At 34.9% G+C, this 23,453-nt stretch overlaps 1 protein-coding gene across 1 annotated transcript; it reads left to right on the forward strand.

Moving 5' to 3' along the window:
- Positions 1-2,867: 2,867 nt before the first annotated feature.
- LOC148821166 (sodium-dependent proline transporter-like) lies at positions 2,868-22,726 on the forward strand. Its single transcript, XM_088932069.1, has 13 exons — positions 2,868-3,054; positions 3,482-3,613; positions 3,950-4,199; positions 4,448-4,586; positions 6,529-6,663; positions 7,053-7,156; positions 8,026-8,150; positions 10,922-11,034; positions 11,770-11,901; positions 12,897-12,996; positions 15,253-15,353; positions 15,854-16,021; positions 18,752-22,726. Exons 1-13 carry the CDS (start codon positions 2,889-2,891, stop codon positions 18,959-18,961), a joined length of 1,875 nt encoding a protein of 624 aa, XP_088788195.1. The 5' UTR covers positions 2,868-2,888; the 3' UTR covers positions 18,962-22,726.
- The last annotated feature ends 727 nt before the right edge of the window (positions 22,727-23,453 follow it).

Raw genomic sequence — 23,453 nt, forward strand, 5'->3', positions numbered from 1 at the left:
GGAAAATGCCCTTTTCAAACACTCTATAAACTGCCCTTGCTAACGACAGTTCAACCTGTTGCTGCACTCCCAGGAAATCACTGTCTCAGTTATTAGGCTGTCAAGGCTATTACCTAACAATTACACACCTCATCATTTTTGCATAACCTGCCATCTGATTCCCATTGTTCTTTTTTCATAAGCTTGGTAGCCTGCCAAGCATCATTTGAGGCAGCAGTGTGAGCAGGTCCAGAGAGCTAAGGATAGACATATTCAATTGACACCACTGTTTTTTTCATTAAATGCCCTTGTTTCTCTTTGCTGAAGAGTAATGTGGATGAGGTGTGAAGATATTTAACGTGCTGGAAGTGTAGCATAGCAACAGGGCAGAGATATGAAGCGTCTGCGAGCAAGCCATCTACAAGAGGTAAGCAGCTGTCTATTAATTCTATTAGCATGTAAAAGGACCAGTTTTCTGAAATAGAAAATTAATCCAATTAATTGCAATTATGAAAAGCAGAAAATGCTTCAGCCTACACAATCATTTACAACATGGCTATGGTCAAATCACTGATGCTTTGCCTCCACTCATTCTTTCTCACAAGCCTGCCTCTGTTGTCTCTCTTATTTTCAGAAATTCTGACAAGGATATCATTATCATCACACAGAATTCATCTGAATGTGTGAACGATGAACTGAAACCACAACAATTAGGCACACAAGATATTCATTTGCCTTTTGAACTAGTCAGTTTGCTCTGAAATAAATGTATATCAATATTTTAAGAAGGATTTGTATTGTTTTTGATAATATTGGTCCTTTGTTTATCTGTATATACAGTTTTTGCATTAACACCAAGCATTAGGTGCAGTGCAATATTGTATATTAAAAGTGTTGTCTACATTATTTTAGAATATAAATTGTCATGTAAATTGGGCATGTTGGGCTTTTACACTTTTGATATAGTTGAAAATTTAAAATAGTAGTAAAAACAGTCTCAATATTTTTCAGTTTATGCGTGCATTTATATTGCATTTCCATGAAGACTTAATTAGTTGCAGATTATTTCTAAAATAAGCAAATGTTTCAATTGTTTTAGATAATACTAGTAGATTATAGATAGATAATACATAATAGATATTGATAATGGATAATAACATTTTTAAACACATTAAATTATTTACACAAACATAATAATTTGGATCCAAAATGTGTGGACGCATTCATGTTTGAAATATCTTTTTTACAATCTTCAAAGAAACTACATCAACATTGATGTATCATCATGTGGTGATTTATTCATGTTAAGGTTACAGTAGTAAATACATTTGAAACTGCAATTGACTAATTTGTGTAACAGTCCCATTTGTACAAGAAAAAAAACATCTGATGAAAAAAATATTTGGTACAGATTGGAAAATCTGTCAGAATGTCTAATGTGCTTGTAGAGTTTAAGAGATTTCTTTTAATCTTGGTCAAGTCATAAAAAGGAGTAATTTGTATAGATGGCAATACTGTGGTTAACTACATAAAAGCTTAGTAAATCACAAAAGTAGCTCCCTTAAATCATTATACCACAGACACTTATTTTAAAGCTTTTCTTGCATTTAATGTAAACCAATAGCATACGTTCTATACAGTATTTCACAACAGCTGGGAACATGATCATCCTATGAGTTCCCTGAAAAGAGAGAATATCGCTCCAAGACAAATCAAGAAAAGGCACACCAAACTAAATCAACAGTAATAATCAGTATAATCAGTTTGGCCTTTTAAAATATGTATATTGGCAGTGTTTATTGAGGATTTAGCAGTACAGTATTTCACTATGGCACAAAATTTCATTAGTGATAGCACATCTATAAATGCATAAAAGCATATACATTTTAAACCTGGTGGGTCTTCATAGATGTTCCCTAGCCAAAATAAATTCGAACTCCCATACAATATTCTTTTCGACTTTTTTCACACACTGTTTTAGAGCTATAGTACATGTGCATTACAGATGATTATTTTTCATTGTTGTTGTTATTATTCCTCTACAAATTGAAGAGACAGTTTCCTGGTTGCCATGGAGACAATTCGGTGTGGATACTCAGTGCTGTCAGTTTATATTTTTGTATGGAGACTTCTTTTTTTCTCTTTAATATTGAAAATATCTGGGCTAGTATTATGTTTTAATCTGTGAAAATCTCATTCAGTCTAAGTACACTCATGTGTTCAACCATCCACCAACCCTTTTTTTAAATAACCAATACAGGGTCACAATGAGAGTTTAGTCAAACACTTATTAAATCAAACATTTTTCTTTCTGGTCAGTAAGATCTTGGGCATGTTCGTTTGTTTCTTCTATCTGTCGTGTGACAGATTGGCAATCCAGGAAGATATGCCAATGCTGGCCAACAAATATTTTTTTTCGTCTTTGAATCAGTTGATTGTTATTGAATAAATTTGTTTCAAATAAAAATATTTTAAATATTTTACATTTACAGGTAAATGATATATTACACAGTATAATATTTAAAACATATTCTACTGCAATGTAAATTTGGCTTTAGCATGTGTGGTGAATGTTATATTTAAAATTAAAACAAAACAGTCTAAGGGATTTTCCAGTCTTGACATTCCTAAAACATGGAATTTGTCATCTTTTTAAAGACATTATTTAGGTACACTAGTATGAGCATAAACTCTTTATTACTCATGCCTGTTGTTGCAATGTTTGTGTACTGTCATTGCCATTGTTTTAAGCACAGTCATTTGATGTCATAGGTGCTACAGTTGTCAACAATAATAATTAATTGGAAAGAGCTGATTTGATAGTCTGTTTGTTATATGCAACAAATTTTGATTTATTTTTTTTTACTTTTCAAATTTTTATGCAACAGTCCAGTACTCCAGATCTATTAATGAGCCCCAGCGAGGGAGAGGATGGGGAGGTCTCAGAACTGGAGTACACTGCAGACCGGGGGAACTGGACTGGGAAACTGGATTTCCTTCTGTCTTGTATTGGATACTGTGTGGGGCTGGGCAACGTGTGGAGATTCCCATACCGCACTTACAGCAATGGAGGAGGTGAGAGAGTAAATTTAAAGGTATGGAGACTGAGGTTATAAAACAGGAGACAATAAACACTACAACTAGTAAATTAAACAAAATTAATAGGATGTATATCCACTCATTGCTATGGGTTTGATATATTGGAACCTATGCAACCTAATCTATCTGATTAACTTTTGATTTCTTTAAAACATTATCAAAGTTTAAAAAATCCACACAAAAATATATTCATAATTTAACAGTAAATACACATTTTTCCACTTTATGGCTCTAAAGAGAGCAATATTTTACTCCGCAGCGCTTCAATTTGAATGCGATGATTCAGAACAGTATCCAGCAGCTTCCCTTCACATCAGAAATCACAAAGAATTGAAGCAAAGAATTAAACCACTGCTGGATGTAAAGAGAAGACCCAGTCTTCTGTTTTTTTCCTGCTTTCCAGGTGCATTTCTGATCCCGTATTTCATCATGCTAGGGATCTGTGGAATCCCAATATTTTTCATGGAGCTCTCTTTGGGACAGTTCTCCAGCCTGGGACCCCTGGCAGTATGGAAAATCAGTCCATTCTTTAAAGGTGATCTAAGAGCAGAGAGCATTTTCAGAATTAGACTTACTACTGTATACAGTATGTGATGTTCTTACTATTGTTCTGTTCTTCCAAATCACAGTATGTATAACTAGAAAAGTATGCAGGATGTTTATGTGTAGCCTTTATTACAAAGGAGACAAAATGTATTGTAATGTACAGTACATTTACATGATGTATTCTGAATTGCAAAATTAATATTTAAAAACAATATTAACATTCAAAATATATTTTGACCTATAGAAACTTACTGAGTCTTTGACTTTGTCATTCTCCATTAATTCCTTGTTGTTCATTTATCTTTATCTCTCTGTGATACTGTAGGTGCTGGTGTGGGGATGATAGTCATTGTTTCATTAGTAGCCATCTACTACAACATGATCATTGCCTACATACTCTTTTACCTCTTTGCCTCCCTGACCAGTGACCTACCCTGGCAGCACTGTGGGAACTGGTGGAATACAGACCGTTGTTTGGATCACAGAGTCGTTCAGGGAAACAACAGCTCAGTGAAGCTGCCTGGGTCTTCTCTGAATATTACAGGCACTGTCAGTCCTAGTGAAGAGTACTGGAGGTAGGGTCAAGGAAAATTATACTTCTTTTCATTGAACACCTCAATGCTCCCAAATCTTACTTTTGGATAGTGTGCAAAAACTATTTCCCTTGCTCTGCAGAGATGCATCTTTGCTTAATAATCAGAGAAGTCCATGTCTTACATCAGCACTCTCTGAAGAACCTCAGCACCGGATTATTAATGTTGAGCAATATATTCCTTATACCTGATTATTTCCTCAGTTTCTGCATTGGATAACTTTTTTTCAGCCGTTATGTCCTACACATCCAGGGAAGCTCAGGGATTGGGAGTCCAGGGGGAATTAGGTGGAATCTCTGTCTTTGCCTCCTTTTGGCTTGGATTATTGTCTATCTCTGCATCCTGAAAGGAGTCAAGTCCTCAGGAAAGGTAAGGAAGCATTCTGTGAAATCTTTATAAAGATGTAAAAAACACTAAGTTCATAGTTCGTAGTAGTAGTTAATAGTAATAGTTAATAGTAGTAACTCTTCATTTCAGTAGGTACTGGAAAGCTACATACGTATAGTACTAGATGCTTATGAATTATACATTAGAACTTACATGATGGACAATCTCTGTATAAAGGCTTGCTAGCTAGGTACATATTACCTTTAGTCACTAATACATAATAAATGTACACATGGTATGTTGCACTGATGTGTCATACATGAGTCACTTTTAATTTGTTTTTCAAATTATCATTTAGAATTTATTAGCACACCAGTGATTTATTTTTGTGTTGTAGTACTAAAGTAGTAATAAAAACAAAGAACACTAAAAACTAGTTTACAAACAAATCCTAAAAAAGAAAGCGTTACTGCAATAGCACCACATATGCTATTACAACACTGTATCACCCTGGGGTCATACTGAGGTCATGATGTAGATTTCACTTGACTACAAGCTAATTACCCATTGTTTTTAACCCTACACAATGGGAACTGGTATCAGCAATCATGAAAATTGTTCTAAAGATTCTTTTACAATATAACAAAGCTTAAAATAAACATTTAAACCCCTTCTGTAAGACATGATTTCTGCATACTGGATAAAAAATGTTTTTAAGAAAAATAATCTGTAAAAAACATTAATAGTTAATGATTAATCAATCTTAATATCCTCCATATGGCGCTTTTAATTTTTTATATGTTTCAATCATACTGTGCTCTCCAGCAACCAGGTACAGAGCAGATCTTACTGAAGTGCCTATGAGCAAAACTCTTATTTAAATTTGTGGAAGTGACAAAAAAGCACAATCGAATTAGCTTTTCAGCTATGTTTGTGAAGCTGATACTCTGGCTTCTATCATGAAATGGTTGAATCAGATAGCCAGATCAGCTAGGTACTAAACACTAAACCTGCTAGATAAGACAAATGGCCCATTCTCATTTGTAATCATTCTTATATACTTATATGTCCTGAAAAAAAGCAGGTTTATCAGCTTTGACAACATGGCTGAGTATTTTGTTCCAATACAACCCTTGTGTAAGAAACCTCCAATCTCAGTTTTAAATGAACTTCCTTAGTTTTATCTTGTGTCCTCTGGTTTGGTTTCACTGTTCTTGAAGAAGTCTGCTGGATTGACTTTGTCAATGACTTCAAGGATTGTGAATTCTTGCTTCCAGTCACCTCATTGTCTTATCAGTTGAAAATGAAAAAAAGATTTGATTCTTTTAGCCTGTAAGCGTAGAACATTCCTTTGAGCTCAGGAATATATTTGGCCGCTGTTCTCTCAGAAAATTCCAGAGCAGCAACATTTGTTTTGAAACACGAAGACCACATTACACATTATTTTAAAGGGAGTCTTACTAATAGCACATTACACAATTTTTACATACACTAACATTTCCTATTTTACCCTTTTTACTATATTTCCTAATATAATGTTTTGTCTAGAAAATGTAAGTAATTTTCTAAAATAGACAACCAAATCATTTTGAGGATGGCTACATGCAATAGATCACTTCATCAAGTTCCACTAACAACTTCTCAATGGTCTTAAATATCAAGGCTTTATCCAGACCTATCGACAAGTATTTAGCCATTTAGCTTATAAAAGCTTGAACAAATGAGATATATCATAAAACATGTAGAACCTGCTGCAAAACAAGGACTTAGTTTTGGTGCTTTTTTATATAAATGTACAATCCTGGAGCTCAAGATGTACATTCAATAGCATTAATAAGGTTTAACTTAATATTTATGTAGCTATGCAAGACGATTTATCCTGAGAATAGTAAGCCATAAAACTTGAAGACAGACAAACTACATCTCATTTGAAGATTGCCACAGAGTAAACAGACACTTCTGATTGTACTTAATTTGTGTTTAGGTTGTCTACTTTACAGCCACTTTCCCTTATATCATCCTTGTCATGCTTCTTATCCGAGGGGTGACTTTGGATGGAGCTTGGAAAGGGATCAAGTTTTACCTCACCCCTCAGTTTGACCACCTCCTCACTTCAAAGGTGATAAAAGTTTCTATTACTTAAATTGTGGTTCAAATTCCCGATGAATTTGGTCGAAGCTGATATCCCAGGGGAAGCTCACATTTTAAAAAAAATTGTTAAGGAGTCAGCCTTCAGTTTACTTTATTTTTCAGGTTTTGCCACAAAAGCGACAGTAGTGCATTTTTAATGGAAAATGACTAATTCCATTTGCTAGTGGTGAGGAGTGAAAGTTACATAGGGATTTATAGACAGTGAAAGGTCTATACCTTGCCCCCCATCTTCCATAACGACCTTACTTTTATATATCCTAATTTGGATTCTGCTCTTGAAAGCTTTGCCTGGAGGGAAAAGGTGCTGTACAGACTGATAAGTGTGCCAATGTGTGTAATTGTTATGATTCTCTCCAGGTATGGATTGAGGCAGCTCTTCAGATTTTCTACTCCCTTGGGGTAGGTTTCGGTGGTTTGTTGACCTTTGCTTCCTACAACACCTTCAACCAAAACATTTACAGGTTAGTGTGACTCTACTAAAGGCCTGCAGGTAGGGGAGGAGTTTTCCAGTATCAGCTTGCCAATAAATAAGAAGTCAAAAGGTCTCTAATTTGAACTTCTAACCAGTTGAAGGACTAAAGCTTTCATTTTATAGTCCTCACACGGATGTGGCACAGGTGCCCAGCTTAAATTTACTCACTTACGCAAACAGTCTTTCACTGCCTCAGCAAAGAGAGCCACACAGATTCCAGAGAAGAAAACGAATCCAAAAGCTCAAGAATAGATTATTTTATTGCAGGGTTTAGTTGTAACATACCTTATTGGACTAAGATGCTGTAAAATTAGTTAATTATTTTTCAGACAATGACAACAGTGAAAGAAACAGTAAACCAAGCCAACAGTTTCTCCTGTAACAATGAGAAGAATTTGACATGCACTGAGATGCAGGAACCCTGTAGCTGTAATGCAAAGTAATTTACCAGAATACTATAACAGTCCATTTACTAAAGTGAGTAAAATGTTCAATAAGCTTAGAGCTACAGGTATAACTGATTAGAATACAGTAATAAATTATTTTAAGATGTACACCTCAGTGGAAAACCTACTGTTGTTTACAATGCATAGCATCAATATTTCTATCACTTTACTACAGTGCTATTAGAATTCCTTTCTTAGAAGCAGATATACTGTATGTCAAACATGTCTTCCAAGCTGTAATGAAGCTTGTGTATCCTGAAGCGTGGAAGACTAATTTGTCTCAGATACTGTATGCTCTTCACACAAAAAGCAAAATGATTATGGAGCAACAGACTTTGGATTTGAGGGTTTATTCTTTTTTCAAAGACTTAAATAATCTCTTCATCTTATTTCTTTCTTTCTTCCCTTTTAGGGATACATTTATAGTAACTTTGGGAAATGCCTTCACCAGTATTCTGGCAGGTTTTGCCATCTTCTCAGTACTGGGGTACATGTCTCAGGAGTTAGGTGTTCCTGTGGACCAAGTAGCTCAAGCAGGTAACACTGGTCCATAAATATCTTATGTCAGTAAGAGCAAGTGCTTGTCTTATGATGTGTCTGTATGATATTGTAAATATCTGTAGATACTGTGTTAATTGTATATGCTTTGGCGACACTAAAATTCATTGGTCGTGTCAATAAAGCTTCTTGAATTGAATTGAAAATAGTGCCAGATATGTACTGGCTGGTAGATATCAGACAGTTCAACAACTACACAGAAATTTATTTTGATGACTAGGTTGATGAGTAGTGAAATGTTGTTTCTTTCTTGTCATGGGTAAGAAATATATTACGCAGCCTGATTTTAAACACGTTTTAGTTTAAAACACAGATTTTAGCAGTCAGTAAAGAGATTTTAGTAATGCTATCTGTTGCTTGGTAAGTTTAATTTAAAACTTTACACTGCTGTTTGTCTTCCACTCTGGGACTGTTAAGGAATATACTAGATCTGAATTTGGAAGCTCAAGGGATCAAGCCTGTAGTCTGATTGTCATGCCTATGGCATCTTCCATTTACTATGTATCATATTGTTATTCCTGTGTCGCCTTTTCAACTGGTCCTGGTGCAGCCGGCAGCTCTAAATTGAGGAGATCAAAGGCTTTCTTTTCTTAATGGGAAGACGCCTAATCTGGCATTGTTTCTGTGGAGCAGTGTGCTCAGCCCTCATGCCTGAGGACTTGTAGCCCCTTGAGATCAAACAGGAAGTGGTGTTGGAAAGCCATAAATTCTCAGACCTTTGAACTGGAGACCATTTCTTCCAAAAAAAAGGATGATGGTTGTGGTGAGGATGTTGAGGAAGGTGGGGGAGTTGGCAGGGACTGACTTTTTTTTTCTCTCTTAAAAAGTCTGTTGTATTTCAATGAGGGTAATGCCCTGACTGTCATTCACTGTTAGACAATAAAATAACACAGCAAGATACTGTATATCCCTTTACGGGACAAATATGTTAGCTTTTTCAACTCATCCTTAAACTGAGATGTCTGCCTTTTCTCCCAAACTACAATGTAAAAATGACATCTTGGGTGAAAATGACAAGAATTCTGAATTCTCGGGAACAGAAGCATTATCTTGTTGATCTGGAGGGAGAAAGAAATGAGTCAGAGTGTATACTTAAGTCCTGCTTATGGGTTGCAACCTGGCTCAACATTTACAGAAAGCTTAGAAAGAGATTATTAGTGGTTTTTTACTTTGTTTCTAAACCATAAAATAATAATTTACTTAAATGAACCAAAGATCAACATTGTAAATCAAATAAAGTGCCACAGGAGAAAAAAAAGATTAGACACAAAGCTTTGTTCTTAATCAGAGTATTTGTACAGTGTGTCCAGTTGGGTTAATCCAGATGGAATCTCAGCACTAGTGTGTGATGTGCTCATGCAGACGCTAATTTCTATTAATTGATTTTGAGGGGTTAGCTGGAAACCTGCTCTCTGTCACAGTAATGAAGCCAGGTGGAAAATGTGGGGACAAGTGCCGTCTGATAAATACAGTACGTCAAGAAACTCAGAATTCAAAAGGAAATATACTGTATGTACCCAAAACAAAGAGTTTTATTAGGGAAAAATGAACCCTTTTCAAACATTGCTTTAATCATTAATGGACTGTGTGTATCAGAGCCTATCTGCTGACTGTATATTGTCATCCCATCCCATCCCTATCCCATGTGCCTAATGTTAACAGAAGATAATCTCCCTCTCTGTATATTTATGCTTGCAGAGAAAAAGAATGTCATGTTCTGTTCCTATACTGAATTGGTAAAATATATTTTACTCAAAAATCATTATGCTTTGTTACTGAGTTAAGTTAACCCAATATGCTTCATAGAGTTTTGGTAGACTATTGAAAGTGTCATGCAAAGTAAATCAATATAGCAGTGTCTAAATGTGCAAAATACAGTCTATTTATAAAATATTAGATACGCAAAGAAGAATTTCCATAAATAAAGTAACAGTCTAAAAAATACATATTGGATGTTTTTGGTAATGGCATGTATCAGTTCAAAGATTGCTGACCATGTGCAAACCTGGTCAAACATGGAGAGTTACAGCTGAAGTAGTTTACTATAATGTAGCTTGAAGAATACTAACAATCTTTATTGGTGCCAACTGCACCAATAAAGTCTTTCAGCAGTACTAATGGGAAGTGCTGGACTGCTCATGTCAGCACTGATTAAGTGCCTTGTGATTCCCATCTCTTTGGCTTCTTAAGAAAAAAACATTATTATGTGGAATATTGTAATTGACAGTGAATTGTATCAACCAGTTAAGCCTAGTTCCAATAGATTGACATGAATTTCTACTATTCCAGAGCCAAACAGATATCATGATATCATGATGGAGCACATAATGTGAAACCAAATTTAGCAACTACTGTATATAGAAAAATGATATTCGCTATGGCCTTCCTATTATTTCCACCACATGCATGAACAGATGCATTACAATAGGAACTGTTCTCACTTTATTTATTGGCCTGCTTTTGTAAAGCATTAGGAAAACTGTTGTACAATTACAGTAACTTGGGATGTTAATTAAAAAGAGCCCCTTATTTCTTTTAGAAAGGCTTTTTTTTCATGCTGTAGGACATCTGACAGCACAGTTTATAGTTTGACGCATTCTTTGAGAAGATTACTAGAAAGACACATACATGCAAAATCTTCCCACAGTAAACTTTAAATGTAACTATATTTGAGAACATTTCTTGAAAAGAGACAAGTTGCAGGTGATTCAGGCCTTTAAACAGAGTTATGATGTCTTTGTTTTGTGCAGGTCCAGGCCTAGCATTTGTTGTGTATCCACAGGCCATGACAATGCTCCCACTTTCTCCCTTCTGGTCCTTCTTGTTCTTCTTCATGCTGCTTACGCTGGGGCTGGACAGCCAGGTGAGCATCATCCAGATATTTCCACTGCTGTATTTAGGTTCTTGATAGGTTTTTTGGAAAGCACAATGACACACAATTCATATACATGAAGCTTTCAAACAAGGAGGAATGACAGGAAACAAGCTCTCTTTCATCTCGGCTGTAATCATCCGTGACATCATTTCCTAAATCGTCTGCTGCATCCCTCCTCCACCCCATCTCCACCTTTGCTGTTACCCCTAGGTTAACTCTTCGCTCTGCATGGAGATCCTAGTCTTCTCATCCTACAGTTTGGACACGAAGCCAGATTAAACCCGTTTTCAAATGCATTCAGTTCTGGAGTGTTGTTACTCCTAGTCAGTTAGCTTTTCTATAGGAGACTATATCATTTCAACACATTTAGATAGCTAATTGGTCAGGATATAAACAATGACATTAGCAATTTAATACTGTCATCTGCCAGCTATATGGGGAATCTGAAGGAAGAGTACAGCCTGAAAGGGCAGGGCTTTAGTACATATAAGTAGATCAGGAGACACACCTACAGCTACATAATGTTGATGCAGAACATCAAGTGTAAATACATTATATGAAAGTCTGATCCACATTATCTAGACACTATTTAAACAATGTGACTTGGGAACTTAAGGGAATACCTAACTTGAAACATGAATTCTTGCAGGTTTTCAGCTATAATGAAGCTGTTGTAACACAGAAGTTTATTCATAGCTCCTTCATCTGATTTTTTCCCTAAAGTTTGCATTTATGGAAACAATTGTCACTGCCATCACAGATGAATTTCCATTCTACTTAAGACCAAAGAAGGCCTTCTTTTCAGCCTGTATTTCTATCAGCATGTTCCTAATGGGATTGATTCTCACCACAGAAGTAAGTTAATTAAATTAACAAAAATTGTCTTGCTCCTGGTTTAAAATGATTATTTTTTATATATCATATATAACCCACTTGATTTATAGAAATGATTAAACATTTAAACAAATACCTTTCAATTATGAAGGTGCTGAAAAGAGAGAGTTTCTTATTATAACTATAATGATTGTTTTGAAAGCTTTTTTTTATAACAGACCAGAAGCACTTGAAGTCGACTATTTTAAATATGATAACCCTCAAGGGACTATGAAGACACACTTATTTCGGATTTTCAGAAAGATTCACAGATGTTCCTGATTAATTATTAGTCTCACCTTTGAAGTCTATAAGAAATTTGACAAGCCCTTGTGTTAGACAGGAAATTGTTAACATTTCAGTCACTTGTTCAAAATGAATGTCACAAGGACCAAACTGATGTACTGAGCAGACTCCAGAATTTCTAAAGCTTCTGTTCAACTCTGTTTTAAGATCTAACATACAGTACTTGTGATAAAAACAATTAGGATATTAGATGTTTTTAAACAAAATTGTCATTGCAGTTTTTGATAAAAAAATTGATGTTCTTTGAAATAGACCTTTATTTTTTATTTATATTTCTTCTACATTTTCATAATTAGGAAAATGAAAATGTTCTTATTTTCTTTTGCCTTTTATGTGGACCATTTTTTAATTATCAGCTATCTTTTGTAATGATTCTCATTGTTTTGTTTAGAATTCTCACTGAAAATAACTTAGACTATTACAATGCCATATGATGATGCATACTTAGCCTTTATAATTTTTTAAAATATTTTTAACCAGTTTCAATGGCTAGAGTTTGATTATTCTAGCAAAGAAAGAAAAATGCTACCTTTAATAAAATTAAGAAACAGTTTCTTATTTCTTAGTGCAGTCTTGATAATTCTGGTAAACTACCTTTACTGTATCTTTTTAAAAATCAACACTATACATTTGTTTTAAAATAATCTTTTTTTTTTCACTGTCCACTTAAGGGTGGAATGTACTGGCTGGTTCTGTTGGATGACTACAGTGCTGGGTTTGGGTTAATGGTTGTGGTGATAACATCATGTTTTGTAATTTCACGCATATATAGTAAGTATACATTTGACAGTCCTTTGGTGAAGCTTCTCTATGCCTATTTTATGTGTTAGAAGATTTACTTTGGACATTTATAGATGGGAAATAGTGCAAAATCAAAATCCTTGCCTTGGGAATTCTCCTTGGGATCTTCGAATATCTATAGTTCATACCTTTCCTTTGAGGCTGAACATTTTATTGATCTAATGATAGCAGAGATTGTCATAGCTCAGGTCCTTTAAAATTGCCTTGGCTGTTTGTGATCTCAGTGCTATTTACTTCGAGCTTTTGTATAGTCAGTTCACTATGGTCTTCCAGGTCAATAGCAGCATCAGATAAGGTAAAACTGGAAGGATGCATTTCTACTATATTGCTCATTAAGCTCAGTATAAACTCATATTTAGATTATTACCAAACCTTTTAACTCTCAGTAATGGTTTATTTTCATTACTACATTAACCATTAACTCAAAAATTGATATGTCAGAACATTAAAAAAATCAATAGATCAGCAGTTCAGGTACTTATTTTATAATAAACTGTATGCTACCAGACTCCCTTTACAATCAAGTAGCTGTAACTGTCTATCTCAGTCAGTCTGTCTATGACTTAGATATTGTCTTGTCTACTGTATGTACTGTATAAGACTGAATTGTACACTAAGTCTTAGATGTATTGGATTTTTATCAGAATATTCTTATATATCACATAATTGTTCAACTGAATACTTATAGATTTTCTTTATGATACAAAATTTCCACATTTTCTTATAAAATAAAATATACATTATGAAATGTATGAATATTTTTAAATTATTTTATGAATAAAAGATCATAAGCTGTAAACTTACAGCATGCATAGAAAGAATTCCAAAAGCTAGTTAATATTTTCAATATAAACCATCCATCCATTTTTTTGCTTAATCTAATTCAGGGTTGTGGGCAAACTGGAACCTATCTTGGCAAGCACTGGGCACAAGTTGGGGTATAGTCCATCTCGGGGCACACACAGACACACATGCACTCACACCAGGGCCAATTTTCCCAGAAGTCAATTAACCTTCTGGGAACCAGTATATCTTTGGACTATGGAAGGAAACCAGAGCATTTAGAGGAAACCCACACAAACACAAGAAGAAAATACTAACTCCACACAGATTGCACCCCAGTAATTGAACCCAGGGCCCCATTGCTACAAAGCAGCTATGCTAACCATCACATCACCTTGCCACCCTCAATATAAAGGAACAAGTAATAGGTTTATTCCATGCTGAAAAGAGAAGAAAGAAAACACAACGTTTCAGCCATGGAGCCTTCTTCAATGTTGTGTTTTCTTTCTTCTCTTTTCAGCATGGAATATACCTATTACTTGATCCTTTGTGTCCTACGCATGCTGACGCTGCTACCCATCTGAACTACCCTCAATATAAACCAAATACATTAAATACTGGATCCCTTGTGTTTTTAGACTTACAAAATAAAAGCACAAAGGTTAATGAAAAATGCATGGAACACAAATGATTAATGCGTCCTGATGCAACCTTCAGTTTAGTTTCCTATTCCCCCTCAGATGGAGACTCTGTCTAAATTTACATGAACCACCAGATTCAGCCTGAAGCACTGCTGCTTGTCAGATGGTTTGCTGGTGAATCTGTCAATTAGTCATTCTTTGAAGAGACATCACTAAAACCTATTAACTTGCTGTGACAGGGATTCAAAACAAAATATTAAATATCCAACAGATAATCTCTTCATTTCACCTCTTCACCATGTTCATATTTAACACTTTAAGAGCAGTTACAATCTGTACCAGTTTTATGCACTGTCACATGTTCAAAATCTTGTGTTCTGAGGGAAGATAGCCAGTTGTTTTATTATTAGAAATTAGAAAACCACTTACACATCACTTTCAGCTCTGGTCTTCATGATCATTTCCCATGTAATTGTATGATAATTTATAGTGTTTAAAAGTGTTTACTATAACCTCATGCTGTGGAAAGTCCACTGCTGTTTTTGCAAATAATAAAACATACTTTATCTACAAGACCCAGTACTTACAATTAGAAAACAAAAAAGCAAGCGTACTGTATGTCTGAACCAATGGCTTTTGTTAAAATATGTTAGAGAAATGTGAGCCTGGTATGTGACCTATCAAATTGGGTAGTACATTAAGCTAATTAAACATTTGAAAACCATAGGATCATTGGTATTTTCTTAGTTTTAAAAATGGTCTTTTATTAATAGTATTACAACTGTTCCTACTTCCCCTACAGGTGTACAGAGATTTTCTCGAGACATTAAGATGATGCTAGGATTTGAACCAGGGATTTATTTTAAGATGTGCTGGAACTACCTTTCACCACTCTCCATGTTGGTAAGACTATTTATACCTGCTTCTCAAAAGATATGATTAAGATCTGGAAGGTGCAAGGTAGTAAAAACTATAAGCCAGGAAATGAAACATCATCACCGTCCGTCTCTGTGAGTATGCTGCCCGTTGTTGTCAGAAATGCTTGCTTGACCACATTTTTCACGTTCCAAGAAAAAAAACAGGGGGTCTGAAAATCTGTCTGGGCAAGAACTCCCACTGTTTAAAGAATATTGTGAATAATTATTTTAATCAATATTATATGATACAATATTTTACACACTTTGTTAAAACAGCACAATTATGCATGGGCATGGAAAAGGTGAAATGTGTGAATGAGGCTTGAACAAAAAAAAGAAGAGTACTTTTGAGTTTTGTCGATGTTCTGAAATTTATTGCCATTTTTATTCTTTTTTATTTTACTTAACTTAACAGCTCATGTACTTTTCATTCTGGTTTACTTATGCTACAATAGTATACCAATGTATTTGCTTCTTGGTTTTCAGGCTTTGCTCGTATACAGCATTGTGAAATATGAGCCGTCTGAATATGGGACTTACAAGCTCCCTAAGTGGGCAGAGATATTGGGTATTCTCATGGGCCTGTTACCATGTTTAATGGTACCAACTGGGATGGTGGTTTCTGTTCTCCGTGAAGAAGGAACTTTGAAAGAGGTAATTAAGATTGACTTTCAATATTAAATGTGACAACAATGACAATTATTCTTATTCTTATACGTATTATTAGCAATATCTGTTCTGGACAGAAAATAAAATACAGAATGAGTTACTAACTATACGAGCCTAAAATAAAAATAGAAAAAAAAATGTAAGGGATAGCGTTTGAACAGTTTTGGATACATACTATATTTTCACCAGTTGCTTGATTATTTCCCTGAATCTCATTTGAAAACACATATTACCTGTCAAAATACTGAGACCAGCTGTGGATCATTTTAGAGAGTGCATCACATGCAGTCACATTCCAGATTCACTGGAAAAAAAATGTCATGAATTTGGCCCACTGATGGATTTTTCAGGTCCTGGAGAACAATTATTTAATGTCACGTTCTACTGCGTGGTTTGTGTGTTTACCACTTTAAAGATTATCATCTTCTATTCTGTTACATATAAAACCTCTACATCTGTGTACATCTAAAATGTAGGTATTTCTATCACTCTGCTTTAATGTTCCATATAGCTTTAAAACATTCTGTGCTTTTGTTGTTTACAAGGTGAGTTGACATGCAACATATCTGTGGGCTACCCTTTATAGCAGAATAATACATTCTTGACTGGTTTATGACTAATTTACTCTTAAAGATTACTAGAAAGCAATTACTATAGACACAGCAATGCTCTGTTAAAGAGGTACCAGTTGAAAATAGGTTTTCTAATTTCTAAATGAACCTTTACTCACTGGAAGGTGTCCTAAATAAGGACATATAATGGTTTTATTCAATTTATATTTTTGATTAATTTACAATAGTGAAGATACTGCAATACAAGTAAATCCTAAGATTTATTTCTTAAACAAACACGGCACTCTGTGTTTGGAAAGGAAAATCCTTGTTATTTTCTACCGTGTTAAGGTGCTTGTTTGCATGAATTATATATGAACAGGCAATATGCATTAACTTGTTTTTCAATAGCCTGTGAAGAAAGGTAAATCTGATGCACACAACGTGAGAGCTTCATACAGTAAATACAAAACAAAATAATCAGTTCAGAAAGCCATAAAATAAATATTTTATGATTAGCATGCCACTGTAGAATCCTGGCAGGTTAAGGAGCAATTAACATTGCATATTCTAATGTGTATGTGGCACTGTTCAACAGTTGCCACTAATAAGGTCTTGTAAATAATTTATAATTCATACCTGCTGTTCCTGTGCGTAGAAATCTCAGAATAAAAGCTTTTACAGGGCATATAATCAGTTGCTCCATTAGAAAATTTAAAGGTACCACAAAACTAATTGCCTTTATCAGATAGTAATAGGTCAACAAAGAGAAATAATTATGAAATGACTGAATTCAATTTCTGAAGATGAAAGTGAACCTTTCAAAGGGTTGGAGATTGTCTTTCAGGCAATATTTGAAATTTGTCAGATGTATTCAGGTACTCTTTCTACATGGTAAGAAGTTAAATATTGATAGGCATTTAGGCTAGAGTCAGATTCACTCTTTTCTAGAACCTTTAGGATATTTTAAATATCTGTCAGTTCCTTTGTTATGAATTGATAGTGCTATGGTCCACTTTTTATTTTAAAGAATAAATCCCACAGAGAATAACATGTCATGTCAATGTATGTCATTAATTTTAAACCCATTTCTTTCTGATCTTTGAAATATGCATCAGTATTTGCCAAACTGGCATTAAGTCTTTTCAAACATCTGATTCACAAGCACACAAACTGTAGATCAACAACAATAACAAATGTTCTTAAGTTTATATTCTCAAATATATTTTAATGCTAACACGAGCATGCATTTTTAATATTTTTCAAAATAATGCCCTTTATTATATGAAGAAATATATTTATTCAATGTGAATGGATAGAACAGAATTCCTTGCAATTGTCTTTTTGATGTGATTTGGCAAACTGACACAGACACTGACACAGTTAGATACTAGATTGATTTATTAGAGATGATGTACATTAATTAGGGATACCTTTTACAGCAGCAAAGGATTCCCTGTGCATAAACTCAAACCAATCATTGAACTGATTGTACAATCATACACTTAAAATGTTTTAATATGACCAAGGGTGATTCCGCAGGGTTGTAAAACACAATAATAAAACCCAGCAGTGAGGTAAAGCTTTATCAAATACAACCTGAATACCCTGTGTCAGTTTATAAAATGGTTCCATACAGCATGACTAAATGTTATCTGTTCTTTTCAAATGTGATTTCAAATTTTGGTAATAAAAAGATTTCTTGCTTTATTGCAATAGTGCCTTTAGGGCAGTACTTATATTTTCAATCAACTGAATTGTGAAGGATGTACAAAGCCTATACCACACGTATATTTATATCTGGAACACCAAAGTATAAGAGCTCAAGGAACGTACAGAATAATCTTATATCAGGAGAAGTGAGTACTGTAAGTTAGAGGCAACAGACATACAATAACAGAACCATTTCTCTTATGGTCCAGTTATGGTTCAAAGATTTGAAAACGAAAACAAGTTTAAATAGTTTTACAGTTTAACAATACCATTCCATGTGATTTTAAATTAAACAGCCATCACATCATTTAATACACGTTTTTGTGTCTACAACTTCAGTTTAAACAGTGGTTGCTGAATGACATATCTGATTAAATTTATACTGTTCAGTTTGACCCCACAGAAGAATCTATTGTATATTTGAATGTCTTACAAATTAATGTATTAACAGAGAATAAAACAAGCCATTAGACCATCCTTAGACTGGGGACCTGCTCTAGAGGAAAATCGAACAGGCATCTATGTGAACACTCTGCCAGGAAGTCAGTCTCCAAGACCCCTGATGGTCCACATGAGAAAGTATGGTGGAATCACAAGCTACGAAAATACAGCAATAGAGCTGGACAAAGAAATTGAGATGGAGGAGGAATCCATGATGTAAATGTTTACTTGTTCTCTTTATTTCAACTCAAAGAGGTAATTCATGTTCTGACTACAATTGTTAATGAATTTTCTATGTTTTAAGAAAGATAATGTGGTTGTTAATGAACATGTATTAATTAATAATCAACCTTATTACTAATGAATGGTATGTTGACAACACAGATATGAAGATATAATTATTATAACTGCACAGTAGCACTGCTATAGTTAGAGACAGCTGTTAGACTCTTGTACACATGTACTGTATGTCTATGTATGTTTGCACAATTTATAATTTATGGTTTCTAAGTCCTTATGACTTCTGTTGAAAGTCTGTTGAAAGCAGCAATTGTTCTGTTTACACTGTTGGTATGACAAAACACATTATTCATTGTAATGGTCATTTACAACCCTCAAAATAGTTTACATCCTGAAAGAATATTAATTGCTTAATGTATGTTAAGTGTCAGTTACAGTAGTGGTTGTTCTTGCTATTTTTATGAAGTCATGGATTGATAACTAAAATTGTCAGGGTGAAATAGTTAATTCATTTCATTACTTATTTTGTTCACTCAAATACATTATAGCATTGTGTCACGTCCTGTTTTGTCTGTCCAACACACATCTACTTTCTTTTGGGGTTCTTTTCTAAAGTTAGGAAGGAAGGCAGTCTTCCATGTCTTCCATTCCAACAGCCCCTTACTTCATCTTTACTGGTATGAAGGAGTAGACACTTTGCTTGTATTGGCAAGTGTAAATCTTCTGGGTTAAGAAGACATTCTAAACACAATTACTGTACTGTACTTATAAATGTATGTTAGCATGCTCTTCAGAAAGATAATCAGCAAATACAAAGCTTGTTTAGAACAAGTAAATCACAGAAACTTTTCCTGGCCAATGTAAATGTGAGATAGACAGACCAACGACTTTTTGATTCCCTGTCTAAAATTCCAGCTGCTATAGAGAAAGCACAGATATTTGAATCTCATAGAAGTTAGGTGTTTGAGATTCCTAGAAATATATAACTTTTGAAAGTATTTTGAGTTCCTATCCAGGTAAAGTTCAGGCAGGTTTAAATGGATAATATAAGAAGTCAATAGCTTTGTCAGGGAGATTTATAGCTGAGTTTAAGGGGAAAAATAAAAATATCAACTTGAACAGATCCTTGTTTCTTTAACTCTGTTCTTCACACTTATATAGTTCACACCTACCCCGTAAATATTATGGTTTAGGACTTAGAAGCGCAAAAGCCAACCATCTGTATTTAAACATTAAATGGATCAGGTAAACAAATTGGGGAGCCAAATAAATGATGTGCATGTACATTATTCCCTTGTAAATTGCAGTAAATTCTATTTTAAATTACATTTTGCTTCTTCATTTCTTAAGACAAAAAACTTAAATTAGTTATCCAGATAGTGTAAAATCATTGTATCTCAGTTGGTATGAATGCCTACTTAATTTACAGGTAACAAGTTCTAAAACAATATTTAAGTTTTATTAAGCTCAGCAAAAATACAGTGTTTAAAAAAATATTGTGCTTAAGTTTTCTTCAGTGGGTGTCATAAAGATTCATAAAGTAGCTTCCAAATATTTTCATACCCTTATATCAATAGCATCAATCCATTTTTTAGTAATTATCCATTGCAGGGCACACACATTCAGAGATACCAATTACCTGAAAGGCATTTCTATTGAGATGTGGACTGTTAGAAAACAGTATGTAGACACACTCTACTAAGTATAAAAAGAAACTAATTACTCCACAGCTTTTTAGGAAGATAAAGTATTTGGAATTTGTATGTTGAGTTTTTGGTGTTTTGATTAATTGCTCCTTTTGACCATGCTTTGACTGCTGCATAACAACATGCTATTTGGCATAATGAATGTATCTGTATTTGTGGCAGTTCAAAAGTTTCTTTTGAAGCTCAGGACGTTCATAAAACACAAGGGCAGATTCATGCTTTAAAAGGTGAACTTTCAACTGTACTTAATTTTGATGCTTATGATGACAAGCTACCAAAAATGCAACTCTAGAAAAAAAAAGTATGGAATACTAGCTGATAAGTTCAGTATTAACAAAAGAAGGCACTCTTAAATAGCCTCAAAAGCTTTTATAAAATATGTTATTAACTAATTGTTTATGTATAATTATAAAAGGAAACTGTACAAACACAGCATTTACATTACAAGTCATTACAATTTCAGTATAATTGGGGGTTGGCACAATGTAGTGGGTAAACCTTTGGCCTCATAACTGACAGGTCTCTACGTAAGGTAATTTACACTGATTGATCCCATCAGCCCAGCTATATAAGTGAGGACCAGAATTACTGGGGTAATAATTCCTGAGATGGCCCAATATCACATCAAGATGGAAGTCAATTAAGAGACACCATTTAAGATAACCTAGCATAAGTTTGTGCAGTGGTCAGATATTAACACAACACACTCAGACTCCGCACTGAAGGCTCCCTAGCCTGGAATCAAGCACAGGACCTGAGAGCTGTGAAGCAACAGCACTAATGTCACGATCCGGTTCTTTCCGGGCCCTATGCGGACGACACGATCCAGAATAGTGAAGACACAAGGGGAAAAATAGTCATGCAGGAAAGGGTCAGGATACAGGGGGTCGTGTCCAAGGTGAGCTGGTGTCCTGGGGAAGTGAGTCCGGGCGAACAAACAAAGCCAAAATCCAAACGGGGAATCCAAACGGGAGAGAAGAGTCCAAAGCCAGGAGATCCATCCAGGGATTAAAACCATGAGCCGGGTCGGGACCGGTGGGGCAGGGGATCAGGAACAGAAAGTTAAAACCATAATGGAGCCAGACGCAGCAGGACCCCGGGCTCTCACGATGCAGAAATCAATGAGGAACCAGAAGTAAGGTCCGCGTCTGGCTTTTAAGGGGGAGCGGGATTAGGGACCAGGTGCAGACAATGGGGCAGAACAAGGAAGGGCTGGAGCGCCCTTAAGAGGAGGGGTTAGCGATCGTGACAACTAATCTGCCATATCACTATGTCACCCGCTATGACTATTGATTATATTACACCATGTCTTGGGTGGCACAACGGTGCAGTAGTTTGCATTGGTGGCTTGCAGCTCTGGGGACCTGGGTTCAATTCCTGGGCTGCTAACTCCACGCAGATTCTATGTCCTCCCAGTGTTTGCATGAGTTTCCTCCCACAATCCAAAGACATGCTTGTAGGCTAATTAGCTACAGGGAACATTGACCTTGGCATGAGTGTGTGTTCGTGTCTGTGCAGTGATGGACCAGCGTCCTGTCCAGGGTGTATCGTAGCTTGTGCCCAATGTTCTCCCTGATAGGCTCTGGGCCACCATGAACCTGAATTGGATAAGCAGTTATTGAAAGCAATGTGATGATATAACATGTTTTACTAATTCTTTTTTTTTTTGTCTTATGTTCTCACATCTTTCATTTTAAATTATATAATATCAGACTGAAATGTGCAATCAGTTAATGACATTGTGAAATGGTTTGGAATTTCTCTTTCACTTTTGCATCTAAAACAAACAAAACTTCCTGTATGTGCATCCCTTTCTTATTAGACATGCAACATGTAACAATTCTGAAGAACTAAAATATGCCAATATTGGCTTTGGCTGTTACTTCAGTTTCCTAAAAATGCTCACTTGTGTTTATAGGAGGTGATGACTCTTCCTAGGAAGTTTACCCACAAAATCTGCTTGTGATCATTTCTTTCCCATTAATCTGTTACTGTATTTTAACTGTTAGTACAATAAAAATGTGAATATGAATATGAGAACTACATTATGTGTACGCGTTCATGTTGCAGTACATTTGCACAAAGACAAATGTACTGTTTGTAAAATAATATTGAGTGTTGACTCCAAGACATCCAACGTTTGCTTTCCTAAACGTATGGAGTTATATGGAAAATTGACATTTTTCATCCATGTTTCAAATGAGTTAATTAACCTGATCAAAACAAAGAGGAGCCAAAAAACATTTTGGCAAATTGTCAGATATATGACTTTGTGGACAGCTGCATCTTAAAGTAACATACAGTACCTCCCTTTTAACCAGTGCCCAGCTTCCTGTTAGGAGATGTGGAATTTGCTATATGGAAAAAGTGGAATGGTTCTGAAAGATGGGTGTGTCACAAGAACATGCCAACAGTTTGTCTTAATATACTGTATATTGAAAACAGTAAATTTATAAAGTGAGTACTTGCTATTCATATCTACTGTATACTAACAAAAAGAGATTTTAAGAGAGGTTTCCATTTTTGATTTATTATTATTCTCTATTAATAAAATAAAATTTAATTGGTATTACATCAATTAAAAAATATCAAATAGCAAATGATCAGGTTTGTAATTTGTTATTCTCGGATAAAATTAATATACATTAAAACAGGAAATTCACCATCTGATAGAAGCATTCATAGGAAATAAAGATCCTCACTTGACTTTGGAGCTGCACTTCTTTGGTACCTTTTAGAGATCATTACTGCTTTTGCACTGATTTA

This window comes from Atractosteus spatula, chromosome 14 (assembly GCF_055471065.1).
Source record: "Atractosteus spatula isolate fAtrSpa1 chromosome 14, fAtrSpa1.hap1, whole genome shotgun sequence".
Lineage (NCBI taxonomy): Eukaryota > Metazoa > Chordata > Actinopteri > Semionotiformes > Lepisosteidae > Atractosteus > Atractosteus spatula.